This window comes from Nicotiana tabacum, chromosome 19, assembly GCF_000715075.1.
Source record: "Nicotiana tabacum cultivar K326 chromosome 19, ASM71507v2, whole genome shotgun sequence".
NCBI lineage: Eukaryota > Viridiplantae > Streptophyta > Magnoliopsida > Solanales > Solanaceae > Nicotiana > Nicotiana tabacum.
The window spans coordinates 51409921-51427752 of record NC_134098.1 but is presented as its reverse complement, the minus strand read 5'-3'; the positions used below and the strand labels follow the sequence as shown (position 1 = coordinate 51427752).

Sequence of the window (17832 nt, the reverse complement as noted above, 5' to 3'; positions counted from 1 at the left end):
AGTGAAAAAGACAGTGTGGATTACTTTTCCAAGGGACATACAGTACAATGTTCATGAGTACATATCTTCAAATTACTCATTACATTGAGCTTCTTTATTATATCTATAGGGGCATAGCCCAACCTCTTATGCCACAGATTACTAGAGGAGCAGGTACTAGAATTAAAAGTAGTACTAAAGCTAGAACTAGACTCAGAATCAGAAGATACAACAACTGAATTGAGACATCTTTCAACAAACTGTGTTAAGGAGTTCTGAAATGCTTCTCCTTGTAGAATATGCAGTCCATGATTCTCCCTACCAATCCCCTTCACCTGACTACTGTAGAGATCCTAGAAAATGCATAAGTTAGGGAAGAAGGCAACAAAGCACTGAATCTCCTTGGTGAGTTGAGATACTGACAGCAAATTGTACTTAAAATCTAGTATGTACATCACATTAGATATAGTGTGATCTTTAAGAACAGTAGCATCCCCTTTGTGAGAAACAGACACCACCTATCAATTTGGAAAATGAACTATATTTTTATTTGCATTTTGAATTGAACCGTGTGATTTAAGCAAGTCAAGTCTAGAGGTCATATGATTTGAAGTACCAGTGTCTATGATCCTGTTCTTATTGACAAAGTTGGTCATTAAGGCAATCAAATTACCTGTTGCAGCCAACCTACTAGACGATCCTGGGCCTTTTTCATTTCCCTTTGACAACGACTGAAGTATTTGCTGATACTATTCCTTAGTGAAGAAAACAAGAGTTGAGGTTGACTGAGGAGGAGGTAAAAAATCTCAATCAGATCCATAATTGTTGTTGCTTGTGCAGGAGTTTAGGGAGCTGCTATTGTGGATAAACAATTTGTTGCTGTGGATAAGGACAAGAATATCTTCCCTTGTTCTAGGAAGCATTAGCTTGAGTGAGTGCACAATATGATTGAGTGTTCATGTTGACAGTATCTCTTACAGTAAAGTCTATACTAGTGGCACCATTTGTATATAGACCAGGAGTAAGTACATGCCCTTTCTTTTTGGTCTTAAAGTCATGTGGATACCCTATGAGTTTGTAGTAATTCTCTTTGGTGTGTCCCTTGAAATGGCAGTATTCACATTGAACCTGATTCTTCTTGAACTTGTAGTTACCACCTGAACCTCCATTACCCTTATTACTGCACAATTCTATACTTTCTACTCCTTCAGTAACTAGCATAGACTGCTGAAAGTTTGCAAGGCTTTTCTGACTTTCTTGATAAATAAGTAGGGATTATGCTTTGTTGATACTAGGCATCAGAGACATCATCATAATTTGACTCCTAGATTGAGCATAGGTTTCATTCAAACCTACCAGAAACTGCAATAATCTATAAGCTTCAAAATGCTGAGCATATTTCTTATATTCAGGACAATGACAAGTAGGACAAGGCATGAGTGCATTAAATTCACCCCATAGGTTTTTCAGTTTAGAGAAGTAATCCGCTATTGTCATGGTTCCTTGAGTCAGATTATGAATTTCTCTATGAAGATACAGAAATCTAGAACCATTGACTTTATCAAACCTTTTCTTAAGATCCTCCCAAACCTTATGAGCATCAGAAGCATACAGAACACTACTCAACATACCTGGTCTAACAGAGTTCATAATCCATGATAGGACAACAACATTAACTTTCTCCCACTGATCATGTAGTTCAGGTTCAAATCTAGTTTTAGGAAATCGACCATCAACAAAACCTAATTTTCTCTTATCTAAAAGGCAAATTCTCATAGCACGACTCTATAAGGCATAATTGTCAAATCCAGTAAGTTGAAGAGAGATCAGTGTACTACTTGGAGTGTCTGTTGGCTGTAAGAACAAAGGATGATTGTGATCGATTGTTGGAAAACTTGTTATACCAATACCCAAATTACCATTTCTTGTGTTCGGAGGAACATGTAAACCACTCGAAGGACTCGACTCATCTCTAATCACCATTTTCTAGCAGCAAAGTAATCGCAGAGAATAATTCTGGGAAATTTCCATCCAATTCACAAACCCTAGCTTTTTTTAGCTCAGAAGAACTCTAAGACAATTCAAGTAAAGAGTATTGAATTGAAGTTTCTGAGAAGACTAAGACGTAACTAGAGCTGCGATCTAGATCTAAGCCGATGGATCTAATACCATGTTAGCTGCCATGACTATCAACAATGAGAGAGTTGAGTTCAGAAGAAGAGAGAGTTTGAGGGAAGAGAAGAGAAGAACAGATCGAGAGTTTTGGAAATGAAATCTGTTAACTTTCCATTCAATGTACACTGTATATATACAGTAAATAACTAACTTCTAACCACCTAACTTTAACTAACTTTTAACTAACTAACGATACACTCTACAGTTAACTCTACGAACTAACTATGGTTAATTATCGGCTTGTAACCACTATAACCTACATATGCGTACCAACAATGCATACAAAATAATAGTTTCTACGAATCACATTCTAATTAAGTATTTCTCCTCACCTACTGCCTCTTCAAGCAAGTAAATACAATCAACAACTCGGTCATATATAGGGGTGAAAAACGGACGGGTCGGATCGAAAATGGGTCATGCAAAAACGGACAAATTATTCGACCTGACCCATATTTAGTACGGATAAAAAACGTATTAATCGGCGGATAATATGGATATCCATATTATCCATGACTTCTTGAATATGATTAATTTGGGGAGAATTCCTAGTCTCCCAAACTTTAGGAACCCCCAATTTGAGGCTTTACAAATGTAAAAGTTAAACTCATTCGTTATCCATTGGTTATCCATTTTATAAGTGGATAATATGGTTCTTATCCATATTTGACCTATTTTCAAAAAGTTCATTATCCAACCCAATTTTTAAAGGATAATATGGGTGAATAACTATTTTATTTTAACCACTTTGCCACCACTAGTCATATAGCTAAAAATGTCAGACCCTTGGTCCACCATCGTGGCTTTCCATATAATATAGATAGAAAAAATAAAAATAAAAAATATTCAAACGTCCAGAAGCAAAGCTGATATTTCTTGAGTTCAATTGGTAGACAGTAGACTTAATTAGGTCTAGGTGCATAATGTATTTAATTTATATTCCATCCAGATACAATCCACCCCCAGAAGTACTGCGCTCCAACATATGCCAAAAAAAAATCATATCTAATATTTATAATTTAGATTAATTTATTATTATAATTTAGAATAAAGATATAATATCAGAGAGTTTTTCTTATCGGGTATATTGCAATTAAAAATAAGAAGATATTTATAATTTTGTTAAAGTAATATAGCCTAATGTGCTCGAACAAGTTAGATCACAATTTGATATTATTAATATTTTTTGTTATTGTATACTTATCGCACAGGTTCTAATACTAGTACCCAAAAAATTATGTGCTGAGCTTTCCGTATGGTTGTTCGATTATGGTTGGATAATGTATTTAAGGAACCGCTAAGCTAATATTGATAAATTAACGCGGTAGAGGAGAGGTCGGTAACTTCTTGTGAAAATGATGCTCAGGTGCCATTTAAAACAAGTGGATATATGGGGGAAAAAATTTAATTTATATACACTAATACTAATAATAATATTTACATTAACCATCTGGTCATCATATATTATTTTGAATTTGAAGGTCAAATGTTAAGTTTTGCATCATCCGAGCTACATTTCATATAAAGTTTGCTACATTTGTCATTTGCTTTACGTCTTATACAAATCCCGTAGTCATCTTTGGGGAAATGCAAATCATTAAATCCTTAGACTTGAGACAAAATATAATCATAATTAATATGGCTGGAGAGTTAGTTTCGGTTTTAGCTTTTATTCTTAAAATTGTTATTTTTTTCATTGGTCAAAGATTAAATACCACATCAAACTATCTCAAATGCAAAAAAAATTAAAACATTTTCTACTGAAATTAGAGCAATTGTCGTGATGGCAGAGCCGGTAGCTTATTGTATTAGAAAACCGAATATTTCGTCTGTTATCATATTATCACGTTAATTTCTATCGTAGGGTGACTTTTTGTAACAGTAAGTTTATTTATATAAAATATGTCTTCTTCAGCAAAAAAGAAAAAAGAAAAAAAGAAGAAGAAGGTAACTTTACTTTTATCACAACAAATTGCATTACATGAGATATTGTACATTGTGTGAAAAGATTGTACCTTGTTTAATTTACTAAGTTGAAAAGATTGCGCTATTTGTGGGAATTAAGATTCAACACTAGATTCTGAATCTTTCCCAAAAGTAAGGGGAGATTCTGAAAGCATATAGACAATGAAAGTAGCCTTTATACTTAAACTCCTAAAAGTCCATCCCCTTTTAAAAAACAATCTTATTGGGTGAAAATCCTATACTTTCTTGAAACAATCTATAGAGGCGCCAGCTACAAACACTCGAGAGAGAAGAGAACGTGGTCAAAGTTTCCAACTATGTGCAACTAAATTTGATATAACGACTTTTATGTCCCCCATAAGTATTAGTACTACTTTCATTTTCCAACAGAAGAAAATTAAAATATTTAGACTATTATACATGCCTATTATACGATGTGTATAAATAGTAGTTGCACATAGAATAGAACTTTATTCTCAACATGGCAACTTTGAAAATCACCAAAAAGCATCACAAACATTTCAACAATCCTTTCCCTTCCAACCCAAAGACTCTCCCATTGATATATGGAACTTTAATCTTGAATTTTCAGAAACTTCCTTCTTCACATCAGATCTACACCATTGGAAAAGATTTCCAGTTGAGTTGGTCTTCAAAAGATGGAGGATTTCTTTCAATCTCACACAAGTCTGATCCTGCAAGGTCCCTGTGGTCCACCATCCCTGGAGAAGCTTTCATTTCTGCAGCCATTGCTGAAACTGAAGTCGAAGAAAGCAGAGGTTCATTTCTGATCAAAGATAAACATGTTCATTTGGTATGTAATCACCAAACCATTGAAGAGATAAAGATCATAAATGAATATGATATCACTACCTTACATGGACAAGATCAAGTTTTGCCAAAGAATTCCCAGTTTCCTGTTTTAATGATCTCAGGGAAAGTTTATGGTGTCAATAAAAGAAAGAAGAAGGTTAGATTTCCAAGAAGAAAAGAGTTGATGGAATCTTCAGAGAAAGAAACTTCCACTCGTGCAAGATATTGGCTTCTGTTTGATCAGAAAAACTGTAATCAAGTTGGTTTCCAAGTGAGAATTGGAAAACCAGATTTACAACTTCCACACAGAGTTTCTCCAAGAACTTACAGAAGCTTTTCTCTAAAATTTGGTCGAATTCGGAGATGTAGAGCTGGGTGGTTTGGATTTCTGTCAAGAAAAAAGACTGTCACTGTTTCATCAGCTGAGGAGAACATGGTGATGAAAACGGCAGGAGTCAGTGATTTCAATAGGATTTGTGTAACATATGCAAGTGAAAGACATGAGAGATTCTTTGGTTTCGGCGAGCAATTTTCTCATTTGGACTTCAAAGGAAAGAGGGTCCCCATTTTTGTTCAAGAACAAGGGATTGGAAGAGGTGATCAACCTATTACCTTTGCAGCTAATTTAGTTAGCTACAGGTACATTTTTATTATTTTCTCATAGAGACTACATTAAACTTTCCATTTATGTTGAAAATCTTTCTGACTCAACCCTTGTGTGAAAACTATGTCAATCATAAGGCTTTTATCAAAAGACTCAAATAAGCACTACTGTCTAATGTAGGGCAGGGGGTGACTGGAGCACAACTTATGCTCCTTCACCATTCTACATGACATCAAAGATGAGGTCACTTTACTTGGAGGGTTATGACTATTCAGTGTTTGATCTAACAAGAGATGATAGAATTCAAATACAGGTAGGTGACTTTTGATAATTCCTATCTTCCTGCGTAATTATGATCTTGTTTAGCCCAGAAATTTTCGAATATTGTTAGTGTAACTCAAGCTAAAGAGTTAAATTTTAACAGCGCACTATCAGAAAATTTTAACCAGGCCAACATCAACTCAATACAACAGTATCTGCTGCATAAAACTTACTTGTATTTTTCCTTGATACACAAGACAATCTTATCTCGTACCATATCAAAAAGAACATTCAGGCCAGAAGAAATAATCCCAACACATGTAGTGCTAAAGCAGAGAATATGAAGGAAAGAATGTCGAAATCTTCAAATGTACATTTTGTTCAAATTCTCATACTCAGCTCAATATTTAAAATGTTGTTGCAGTTACATGGGAACTCGTTTGAAGGTCGGATACTGCACGGCAACTCACCTTGTGAGCTCATTGAACATCTCACAGAAAGCATTGGAAGGCCCCCACCTCTTCCAGAGTGGATTATTTCTGGTGCAGTGGTGGGAATGCAAGGTGGCACGGACACCGTCCGCAGCATTTGGAATGAAATGCAAAGAAATGATGTCCCAGTATCAGCATTCTGGTTGCAGGTACACCTTTTCTAACAAGGAACTAAAAAGATTCTAGGCCTCATCCTTCTTACTTTCACATTTTATCCCATAGAAAGAATACTCAAATTGATTCAGATACGTAAGATCTTTTTCATATACTCTTCGTTCAGGACTGGGTAGGGCAGAGAGAGACAGTCATTGGGTCACAACTTTGGTGGAATTGGGAAGCAGATGAAACGAGATACTCAGGATGGCAACAACTAATTCGAGACCTTAATATGCAACATATCAAAGTGATGACATATTGCAATCCTTGTCTGGCTCCGGTATTTATCATATAACCTTCTTCGTGACATAAATTTACCATTTATTGTGTGGAACTGCTAGTGGACAACCTTTACAAGTTTTGCTTCAAAATTGCAGATGGATAAAAAGCCAAATATAAGAAGACACCATTTTGAGGAGGCAAAGAAGTTGGATATCTTGGTGAAAAACAAGAATGGGGAACCGTATATGGTGCCCAATACAGCATTTGATGTAGGGATGCTGGATTTGACACATCCACATACCGCGAATTGGTTCAAGCAGATTCTGCAAGAAATGGTGGATGATGGAGTGAGAGGATGGATGGCAGATTTTGGCGAAGGCCTTCCAGTGGATGCCTGCTTGTATTCAGGTAAAAGAGGGTCAAAAAGTAGCACCAGGTTTCAGTTTTCTTTCACCTTATTGCTGAATTAACCAAAGTTAAAAAACTTCTCCGACATTTGTGTTTAATTATTCAGGTGAAGATCCAATTGCAGCACATAATAGATATCCAGAATTATGGGCAAAACTCAACAGGGAATTTGTGGATGAATGGCGAAGCACACACGTAGGCCAAGAGAGAGAAGATCCAGAGGAAACTTTGGTTTTCTTCATGAGGGCTGGTTATAGGGATACTCCTAAGTGGGCAATGCTATTTTGGGAGGGAGACCAAATGGTGAGTTGGCAAAAAAATGATGGCATCAAGAGTGCAGTGGTTGGCTTGCTTAGCGGAGGACTTTCAGGATATGCTCTTAATCACAGTGATATTGGAGGCTATTGTGCAGTAAACTTACCATTTTTCAAGTATCACAGAAGTGAAGAGCTTCTCTTGCGATGGATGGAATTTGCCGCTTTCACCACCGTGTTCCGGACACATGAAGTAAGTTTAACGTTCCATCCCCTGGAATGAAATTCCATGATTATTTCTTTCCACTCCCAATGCTGAAAGATTTAACGAGTTTTGCCATTTCTGAACATTCACTTCAGGGGAACAAGCCATCTTGCAACAGCCAGTTCTACTCCAATAATAGAACACTGTCACATTTTGCACGTCTTGCAAAGATCTACAAAGCATGGAAGTTTTACAGGATTCAACTAGTTAAGGTAATATACGATCACAATCTGGTTTTTTCAAATCAAAATTTTAAACCAAAAGATCTAAGAGTTAATACCTTCTTGAATTGCACAGGAAGCCTGTCAGAAAGGGCTGCCAATTTGTCGACATCTCTTCCTTCACTATCCAGAAGATGAACATGTATATAGCTTAACACATGAGCAGTTCCTAGTTGGCACAGAGATACTTGTGGTACCTGTGCTAGACAAAGGCAGAGAAAATGTTAAGGTCTATTTCCCGATAGGAGAAAGCTCTTCATGGAAACATATTTGGACAGGAAAACTGTATTCAACACAAGGTTCCGATTCTTGGGTGGAAGCACCAATAGGATATCCTGCCATTTTTGTTAAAAATGGTTCTCCTGTTGGAGAAACCTTCTTGGAAAAACTCAGCGAATACAATGTCTTATAATGCAACAGCCTAGAGATAGACGATGCAATTGGTTTTAGGGCACATAACCATGAAAGTAGCATTTAACATTCTTTCTATTCCATAAGTACATGGATGTTGGTGATAATACACGTGTAAAGTAGTGAAGAATGTATTTAGTAGAATCATTTGACTTTATATCAAAGACTATCATTGCATTAAAATTTCACCAGAAGTTGAACAAACGGAAATTATTTGTAGAGTTTGAGAGCACCCTTCTCCATGAGTGAATAAATACAGCAGTCTATAGGAATAAGTAAATCCCTTAGATATTACTCGAGCTTAATTATCAGTTATTGATTTTGGCTGAGTGGAATGCGTGAACCAGTAAGTACAGTTTGATTTTAGCTGCTGCCAACCAACACAACCAAAGTCCCATTATTTCATAAGATTGCTATATATAGTTACAATTATTCCATATGTCACATGCTGCGTGTTGGAACTCTAACAGGAAAAAATTGCCTAAGTACTTGCCTTCAGAGAGTTAACATCCAAACTTGACTTTTTTATAGCCTGTTTGGCCAAGCTTTTTTTTGGGCCAAAAGTATTTTTTTCAAAAAGTTGAGGTGTTTGGCCAAACTTAGATAGAAAAAAAAGTACTTTTGAGGATAAGCGGAATCAGTTTTGAGAAGCAGAAAAAAGTAGGTTACTCCAAAAGCACTTTTCTGAGAGACACTTATGATAAAAATACACTTAGAAACAGTTTTTAAAAACTTGGCCAAACACTAATTACTATTCAAAAGTGTTTTTCAAATTAAATAGCCAAATACAATCTGATTATCGCCAAAAATACTTTTTTGAAAAATATTTTCGAGAAAAACACCTCCGATTTTAGAAGCTTTGCCAAACAGGCTATTAACCATCTAAAAGTCTTCTGAACAGAGTGGTCCAATTAAAAGCAGCAAAAACGTGAGCAAATAATCTGAGCTTCTGGTTTTCAGTTACATTCAAATAATATATTCATTGATGCAAAAACTTATTTTGTCAGCTGCTTAGGACACAATTACCGATATATTAAGGTCAAAATCATATGATGCAGAGAATTTCCTTGCCTCAATTTCCCTGCTAGCTAAAATTCCAACAGAATCTAACTGAGTAGATTGAAAAGCGCCAACAATTAAGAGAAAAATTAGAGCCGGAGCAGAAAATACTGGAACCAGTCCGGGTGAGCTGAGTAACACAGCAGAAGCGAACCTGTTCGTAGTAGAACTTAAATGAAAAGTAGAACTTGATTTGGATGTCACTAAGCTGCCGGCGTTCGCCCGTTAATTTCGTGAGTCGCCGAATCTTTCCTGTTGATTTCGTTGCGATTTGATCGATTTGCCTGTTGGGCTCTTTGAACACACCAATTTATGGTGAAAATAGGACGGCCTAGAAGGTTAATTGAAAAATAGGCGCGTTAGCAAAGTAATTAAAAATAATCATTATTTATTTTATTACAACACGGAAAGTTTCAGTATAATATATAAGAGTATAATGCACATGTGTATGAGATTCCAGTATAATATGCTGAATCTCCAACACACGAAAAGTTCTAGCATAATATACTGGAGAATGATGCACATGTATATAAACTTACAACATATTATGATGGAGTTTCAACACACGAAAAGTTCCAACATAATATACTAGAAATTGAAATACCTGTGTATAAACTTCCAACATATTATCTTTGCTGGACCAGTATATTATATTGGAACTCCAGTATATTATGCTGGAATATTTTTCGAATTTTGAACAGTATTTTTATTCAAATTTATTTTTATATGAAAAGTGACTAAATTTCAATTACTTTTGAAATTGTAGCTATTTTTCAATTATCCTTGATAAATCTGGTAATTTTTAAATTTACCCCAAATTTATGTGCTGTTCACGCGAAGAGAATTATAAAGGTTGCATTATATCAAGCAGCAATTGGAACAGAACTAACATAAACGGTTCTATTTATTGAAGTGTTTAATAATTGTTGTTTCCAAAATAATCACTCCTTCATAAAGTATTTTTTAACAAATCAATAAATACATATCATTTGTCTTTGATTAAACTTGGTGTAATGCGTATTTTTTGTCTTGAACTAGCAAAGAAATGCTTAACACAATTTAATTTAATGGTATGATTCATTACGTACCCAACTTGTAAAGATTGACGAAGTTGAGAAATTCAAATGGTCCGGCAACAAGGTCGCTCACTTTTTGGCTACTCAAGGGCTCAATAGGCCTACGTCAATCAACTAGCTATATTACCAGCATCTCCTTAGAACGTTGGTACTGGCGGATAAGGATGATATTGTTACTAATAACAATATTCCTACTATTGTTCACAATAATTTGGCCGAGCTTGGGAACCTATGTGTTCTTACAAACTCTACTGATGTAATGTCTAGTACTAGTTTAGACTCTTCTTTAGATTTTTACTAATGTAAGGCATGATAATCCCAATGAGACATGTAGGATGTGTAATGCTGTTATCTAGAAATGAATAGAAGCATTCCAACTTCTCAAAAAAAAAAAAAGATTAAAAACTTCCAAAAGAAAACGAATAAATAGAAGATTCTGTAAAGGAAAAGGATAAAACCAAAATGTTAGGCCCTTTCAAAGTTTTTAGTAAGAGTGAATCTCAGCCTTCGTTTTTCTCTTGTACACATGACATGCATCGGAGTTACCAAAGGACAATACGTAAAAGCAATGGACCAAAGACAATAGGAGAAAAAGCCTAAAGGCAAATCTAAAGTTTCTAAACAAAAAAACAAAAGAAAAGGTACCCCGAACATATATATGAGGACTGCAAAAACCTCATTGTTCTCCCTTATTATATAGTAGAAGTATAGCGTTTCAAGCTAATAGAAGAAAAAAAATTATAAGAGAAAAATAATAAATTTCACAAAAGAAAAAAAGATTTATGTAATTCGAATTTTTTCCTACTTCAGGACCACACAAATAATACCTTTATTGATACTAAAAGAGAAAGAAAAATGGGAGGGATGATTTATATATAAAGAGCGAATATTTTTATATAGGCAGGGTAGATGTGAATCGCGGTATCACAACACCGCAATTTGTAAGCAAATTTCTTTCTTTCACATTTTGCCAGCCACCAATTGTGACCTTTTCTTTCTTTTGTAGTTCTTTTTTAATCTTTTTGTCTTTTCTCTCTTTTTATGGAGTATTTGTTTACATATGAGTTTATTATCATTAATCTCTTCCTAAACTCATATCATACCATAAAGAAAAAAATATATTATTTTGGCGCCTTCATATTTGTGATTACCCAAAAGGTCATCTTATAATTTAGAACTCGAATCTGCGCTCTTAAGCCTTAAAAATCTCATTTTTATCCTTCTCGATTTGCGTGCGCAGTCCGGGCAGGTTTTCAGAAAGCTTTTATGTTGAAAACTAATGAAAATAAGAATTTTTGCCTTAAAAGTTGATTTTTATTGACTTCGGTCAATATTTTTGGTAAACGAGTCCGGATCCGTATTTTAACGGTTCTGGTGAGTCCGTATTGAATTATGGGACCTGAGCGTATGCCCAGAATCGAATTTGGAGGTCCCTAGCTCAAGTTATGAATTTTTAATGAAAATTAAAACTCTAAAAATTAATTATTTTAAAGAATTGATCGATATTTGGCATTGTTAGTATCGGGTCCGTATTTTGGTTCCGGAGCCTGGTACAGGTTCATTATGATATTTAAGACCTGTCTGTGAAATTTGGTGAGAAACGGAGTTGATTTGACGTGATTCAGACGTCCAATTGAGAAAATAGAAATTTTAAAGTGTTCTTGAGAATTTTATTCGATTTGGTGCTAAATTCGGAGTTCTAGGTGTTATTTTGGCGATTTGATCGCGCGAGTAGGTCCGTTTGATATTTTTAGACCTGTGTGCATGTTTGGTTTGAAGCCCCGAGGGCTCGGGTGAGTTTCGGATAGGCCACGGGATGTTTTGGACTTTGAAAATCTGGTTTTCTACAGATTCTGGTATTTGTCATATCCTTCTTCGCGTTCGCGAAGGTCCTCTCGCGAACGCGAAGAGTAACCGGATGAGGCTGAGACTTCTTCTTCGCGAACGCGACTGGCTCAACGCGAACGCGAAGCATGTGGGGACCTGGGGGGAGGGGGGATTTGGTCGTTCCTTCATCGCGAACACGAAGTCCAAGGGAAAGTAACCATCGCGAACGCGAGCTGGGTCTCGCGAACGCGAAGGCTTGGCATTCAGTACCCTTCGCGAACGCGACAGTGGCCTCGCGGACATGATATATGCTGTCGCCCAGTGCATAAAACATAATCAAAAACGGTATTTTAGTCAAAATTCTTTTTTCTCAAAAACAAAACGGTGAGAGGCGATTTTTCAAGATCCATTTCTTCCCCAAATTATTGGTAAGTGATTCTAAACCATTTTCTTTCAATTACCCATTACATTTCTTGAATTTGCAACCTAAAATCTAGAGTTTTCATGGTAGAATTAGGGGTTAGGGTAGAAACTAGGGATTTCAAATATTTGGGGATTTATACCTCAATTTGAGGTCGGATTCCAAAATTAATTATATATTCGGGCTCGGGGATGAATGGATAAAAGAATTTTGGTCCGAACCTCGAGTTTTGACCAAGCGGGCCCGGGTCAATTTTTTGACTTTTTGGAGGAAAATTTGGAAAATTTAATTTATGCAATATAATTGATTCCTTTAGAAATATTTGATATTATTGAGTCGTTTTTTAATAGATACGAGTGGTTTGGAGGTGAATTCCAAAAGAAAAGTTGTGATTGAGAATTAAGTGGCCTTCGGAGCGAGGTAAGTGTTGTGTCTAACCCTGACTTAAGGGAATTAGGAACATTAGATTACTTGCTAAGTGAAATCCATGTGAGCGGCGTATATGTGAGGTGACGAGTACTTATGCGCCGCCAAATTTACCTGTTTTTTTTTTCATGTTTATCTGTTTTTCTTAAATTGTCTTTTCCTATGTCAAATTGCTACGTGTTATGCTAGTATTGTTTAATTTATCGTTCTTATCATGTTTACGGATTTTCTAGTGATAATTGAGTTTTTATTTCAAAGTTGAGATTGATATTATGGAACCAAATATTGAAGTAAGGTTTGTACTTGTTATTCTGTCTCCCTGTTGTTATTTATGCATTGCATTATAGTAAGGGAGAGTGTTAATGCACGAAGGGTGATGTCGTGCCATGATATGAGAGTAAAAGCACGAAGGGTGATGCCGCGGCATTTCTATTAATTTTATGGTGAGATTGAGAGTAAAAGCACGAAGGGTGATGCCGTGTATTTTTCCTTACTGTATTCACTATTCTTGTTGATTCATGGTATATTGACTGCTCCGGTGATCATTCTGTTGTAATTCTTTATCTTGTATTCCCCTCAGTATGTTTTCCCTCCCGACATTTCCTGTTTAGTTCTTCATTCCTGTTATTTGTGTATACACTGTTAAATTGTACAGGTTGATTTGTAAGTACCTTGCCTTAGCCTCGTCACCACTTCGTCGAGGTTAGGCTCGACACTTACCAGTACACGGGGTTGGTTGTACTAATGCTGCACTTTACACTTTCTGTACAGATTTTGATACCGGCTCAGGTTGATCGAGATTTGCTACTGGTCCGCTGTCCGGAGACTCGAGATAGATCTGTCGGCGTTCACATACCTTGAAGTCCCCGTCTATCTTTTATGTCCTACTATTTTCTTTCATTCAGATAGTTGTATTTCTTTCAAACTATTATTTGTAGTAAATTCTAGAATGCTCGTGAATTATGACTCCGGATCCGGATGGTAGTAATTAATACAGTTTTATGATATTTTGTACTTTTTATATTTTATTTTAGTTAATTATTATTATTTACTGAATGGAAATAAGAAATTGGTTTAATGATTCTCTAACGTTGACTTGCCTGGCAAGTGAAATGTTAGGCGTCATCACGGTCCCGTCGGTTGAAAATTTTGGGTCGTGACAATATTATTAGTCTTGAAGGCCGTTTGAGGAGTGCTAAATCTCAGTTTATCAACACCGATAACTTTGGTCAACATGTCTGCCGGGTTATTCGATCATGATATCTTTTGTCGGGAAAGAGTTCATTCACTTAAGAACTCTCGGATATGACGATACCTTAGTTGGATTTTTTTTTTAAATCTTGCATGAAATAATAATTTTTTTGCAAGATAAATTGCACTTTGATTATCACTGAAGCATTCACATTTGTCTTGCTCTTTACCTAGCTATTTCAAAAAGTTCTTGAGCTAACCTAGTTATTTCAAAACGTTTTTGAGCTAAATCATCTCCTTTTCACCTTCTGAGATTGTCATGTATTCTGCTTCAGTTGTAGATATAGCAACAATTTTCTGAAGTCTGGACATTCAGCTAACATAAGTATTACCCAAAGTGAACACGTAGCCTATGATACTTTTTCGACTATCTGAATTACTGCCTAAGTTTGCATCAACAAATTTTTGTAAGATAATATTGCTCCTTTTAAAATAAAGTACCATACTTGAAGTACCTTTGAGATATCGTAAAATTTATTTTGTACCTTCCCAATGCTCCTTTCTTGGATATGACATGTATCTACTAAAAACTCTAACTACATGGCTATGTCTGGTCTAGTACCAACCATAACAGACATCAAACTTTCTACTGGTGAGTTTTATCAACCATACTATATTTGAATTTTTATCACCTCCCACTATGTAAATATTTTTTAAAATATTATATATATTTTTTAGCTTTGTTATATTTTTTTTATATAGGTTAAGAATAAAAATATAATTTAAAAGGTCAATTATTAATATTAATATTATTTTTATTTTTATTTTTATCTTTATTTTAAAATAAAATAAATTTAAAAACCGAAAACAATTATTTTTTAAAAAATATTCTGGATGGGAATAAAAAATATGAAAAGTAGAAGTATGGAATTAAAAAGTAAAAGTAAAAGTAGGTGAAAATTATTTAATAAAAAAGTAAAAGAAAGTAAAAAATTAAAAAAATAAAAGTAAAAGAATGTGAAAATTTTTAAAAAATGAAAATTAAAAGAAAGTTGGAATTAAAAAATAAAAGTAAAGGTAGGTGAAAATTAAAAAAAAAAAGTAAAAGAAAGTGAAAATTAAAAAAAGAAAAGTATAATAAGTGAAAAATAAAAAAAAGTAACAAAAGTGAAAATTTAAATATAATAAAAGTAAAAGTGAGAAATTAAAAAATAAAAGTAAAGAAAAGTGGAGAATTTATTTTTATTCTTTAAAAAGAAGAAAAATGGGAAGTGGAAATTTTTTAATTAAAAAAAACACTAAAAAAATTCTGAATTTTTTTCTATAAATAGAAGAGAAAATGTGAGGAGAGAAGAGAGAAAAAAGAGAGAGGAGGGAATGGAGAGAATTTTTTTCTTCTTCTACGTTAAGGGAATTTCTACTCGTGTCATTCTTTCTTCCTCTTTCTTTCGAAAAATTTTGCAATTCATCACCCCGTTTAAGACTCCAAAATACCCCAAAATCCAGCTTCAAAGCACCCAAAATCAGCCCCAAAAAATACCGTCAAAAGCCAACGCCGAAGTGAAGTCGCGTTAGAATTCCGTCGTTTGAGATCCTGGTTAAGCGCTGGTTTTGGATTTTTGCTGTTTTGGAGCTTCTCTTTCACTGTACCTGCTGGAAATTTTAGCAATAAAGGTTCATCCTCTCTTTAAACTTCTCTTTGAATTTATCATGTTGAATATTAATTTGTTAGAATAGAGTCTGCTTGATTACATTGATATAAATGCTCATAAGTTTGATTATTTGCATAATATCTCTAATTAGTTGTTTGAGGTTTATTAAGTAGTATTCTTTCTTAGTTTAGTTTTGTTAGTTTATAACTAATTGCTAAGTGGGTCATATGATTTTTTTGCAAATTAATTTTAGGCATCATTAGTCAGTAATGTTAAATGACTCACGTTTTGGGCCCAAAGCGAGAAGAATAATTAAATTGTTGGCATGTTCTCAATAAACATGTAAGCTAGCTCTCCTTTATAAATTAATATAACTTCAAATGACTTTCATAATACCTACGACATTCACAATAAACTCCATAATTCAATAGCTTCACAAATAATCTCAAAGTAGTTTAGCAAATTAACTCATGAACATCGTATCTTGCTTTAGGCGCGATTAATTTTAAATCATCGTGACTATGGGTACGACTCCCGTGGCATAGTCATGATACATAACCCCAAATTCGAGCGCGCGTTTCACGTGACTCGACCTTACAACTTCAAATCAATTAATAATAATAAACATGTTGCAAATCACGAGTACATTTCACGTGGCGCGATTTGCAATGTGTACAAAAATAACGAGTTCGCTATATCGCGGCTTGTTCAAATAAATTTCATAAATATTAAAAGCCGTTAAAAAGTAAAAATGCACAATAGGTTTTAAATGTGTAATAAATCAAAAAATTAGGCCAATTATTAATTATTAAGCGACCGTGCTAAAATTACGGAACTCGGAAGTGCCTCACACCTTCTCTCGGGTTAACAGAATTTCTTACCCAATCCTCTGTGTTCGCGGACCATAAAAATAGAGTCAATTTCCTCGATTTGGGATTTTAAAATAAACCGGTGACTTGGGACACCATAATAATTATCCCAAGTGGCGACTCTGATTAAATAAATAATCTCATTTCGAATAATGTCACTTTAATTGGAAAAACTCCATATCCCCTATCTCTCCGGAAAAAGAAGGTGTGAGAGTGAGTATACAGAACTTTGGACGTGTATTTGCTTTCTTCATCTGTCTTTGGTAATTGGTCATTCGACAGATTAATATGGCTTTTGAGTAGAGTGCTTTTGGTCTTTGCATCATGAAGACTGAACCTGCCTAGTACCTCCTGTATTTATTTTCCTGAGACAACCTTAAGGTTCATTCAGAACTATTTTTGCTAGTTTTCACCTACATATTTGCTTGGTTGGTCCTAAGTCTTTCATTTTAAACTCCCATGTCAACTATTACTTAATTCATTCAATCTCATCTATGGTAGACCCTGTAATCAGTATATCATTAACATACAACAATAAGATAATATTGGATTTCATCACGATTTTTTATATAACAATAGTGGTTCATTTCGCATCTCATGAATTCATTGTTATACATGAATCCTTAAATTTCTTATATCACTATCAGGGAGCATGTTTCAAAATGTATAGGCTTTTCTTCAACTCGCACATAAGATTTTCTTTATCACGAATTTGAAAACCTTCAAGTTACTTTAAGAATGTAGTTTTAACATTTAACTGCACGAAATATAAATTTTCTGCAGTTATGATGCTTAGCACCAACCTTATAATAGTTAATTTGACTACATGAGAGAAGATCTCATTTTAATCAACTCTTCCTTCCCTTTACTAGTTGTGCTTTGTATCTCTTCTCATCATCATGCTCTTCTTTGACCCTGTACACCCACTTACTTTGTAAGATGTTCTATCTTTTTGGTAACTCCAAAAGTGCCTATGTCTTTTTTTTTAAAAGTATCATTTCTTTCATGACTAGCTTCCACTTATGAGAATTTATCACTTGCATTGCTTCAATAAATTGCTCTTGCTCTCCAGCATACGTCAGCAAT

General features: G+C 34.7%; 2 protein-coding genes and 1 long non-coding RNA gene across 3 annotated transcripts; 1 reads left to right on the top strand and 2 right to left on the bottom strand.

Annotated features, from left to right (window-relative positions):
* Positions 1 to 891: 891 nt before the first annotated feature.
* LOC142173480 (uncharacterized) lies at positions 892 to 1755 on the bottom strand. The gene is made up of 2 exons (XM_075239077.1): positions 1336 to 1755; positions 892 to 1206 (listed from the first exon to the last, which is right to left on the bottom strand). The coding sequence occupies exons 1-2, from the start codon at positions 1753 to 1755 to the stop codon at positions 892 to 894; spliced, it is 735 nt and encodes a 244-aa protein (XP_075095178.1).
* A 2663-nt stretch (positions 1756 to 4418) lies between these two features.
* LOC142173226 (uncharacterized) lies at positions 4419 to 9601 on the bottom strand. The gene is made up of 4 exons (XR_012702681.1): positions 9439 to 9601; positions 7874 to 8011; positions 4993 to 7765; positions 4419 to 4877 (listed from the first exon to the last, which is right to left on the bottom strand). It is a non-coding gene; the product is annotated as an uncharacterized LOC142173226 (long non-coding RNA).
* LOC107779202 (uncharacterized) lies at positions 4601 to 8408 on the top strand. Its single transcript, XM_016599574.2, has 8 exons — positions 4601 to 5571; positions 5717 to 5849; positions 6222 to 6437; positions 6569 to 6724; positions 6822 to 7074; positions 7181 to 7581; positions 7689 to 7805; positions 7891 to 8408. The coding sequence occupies exons 1-8, from the start codon at positions 4601 to 4603 to the stop codon at positions 8224 to 8226; spliced, it is 2583 nt and encodes an 860-aa protein (XP_016455060.1). The 3' UTR covers positions 8227 to 8408.
* Positions 9602 to 17832: the final 8231 nt, after the last annotated feature.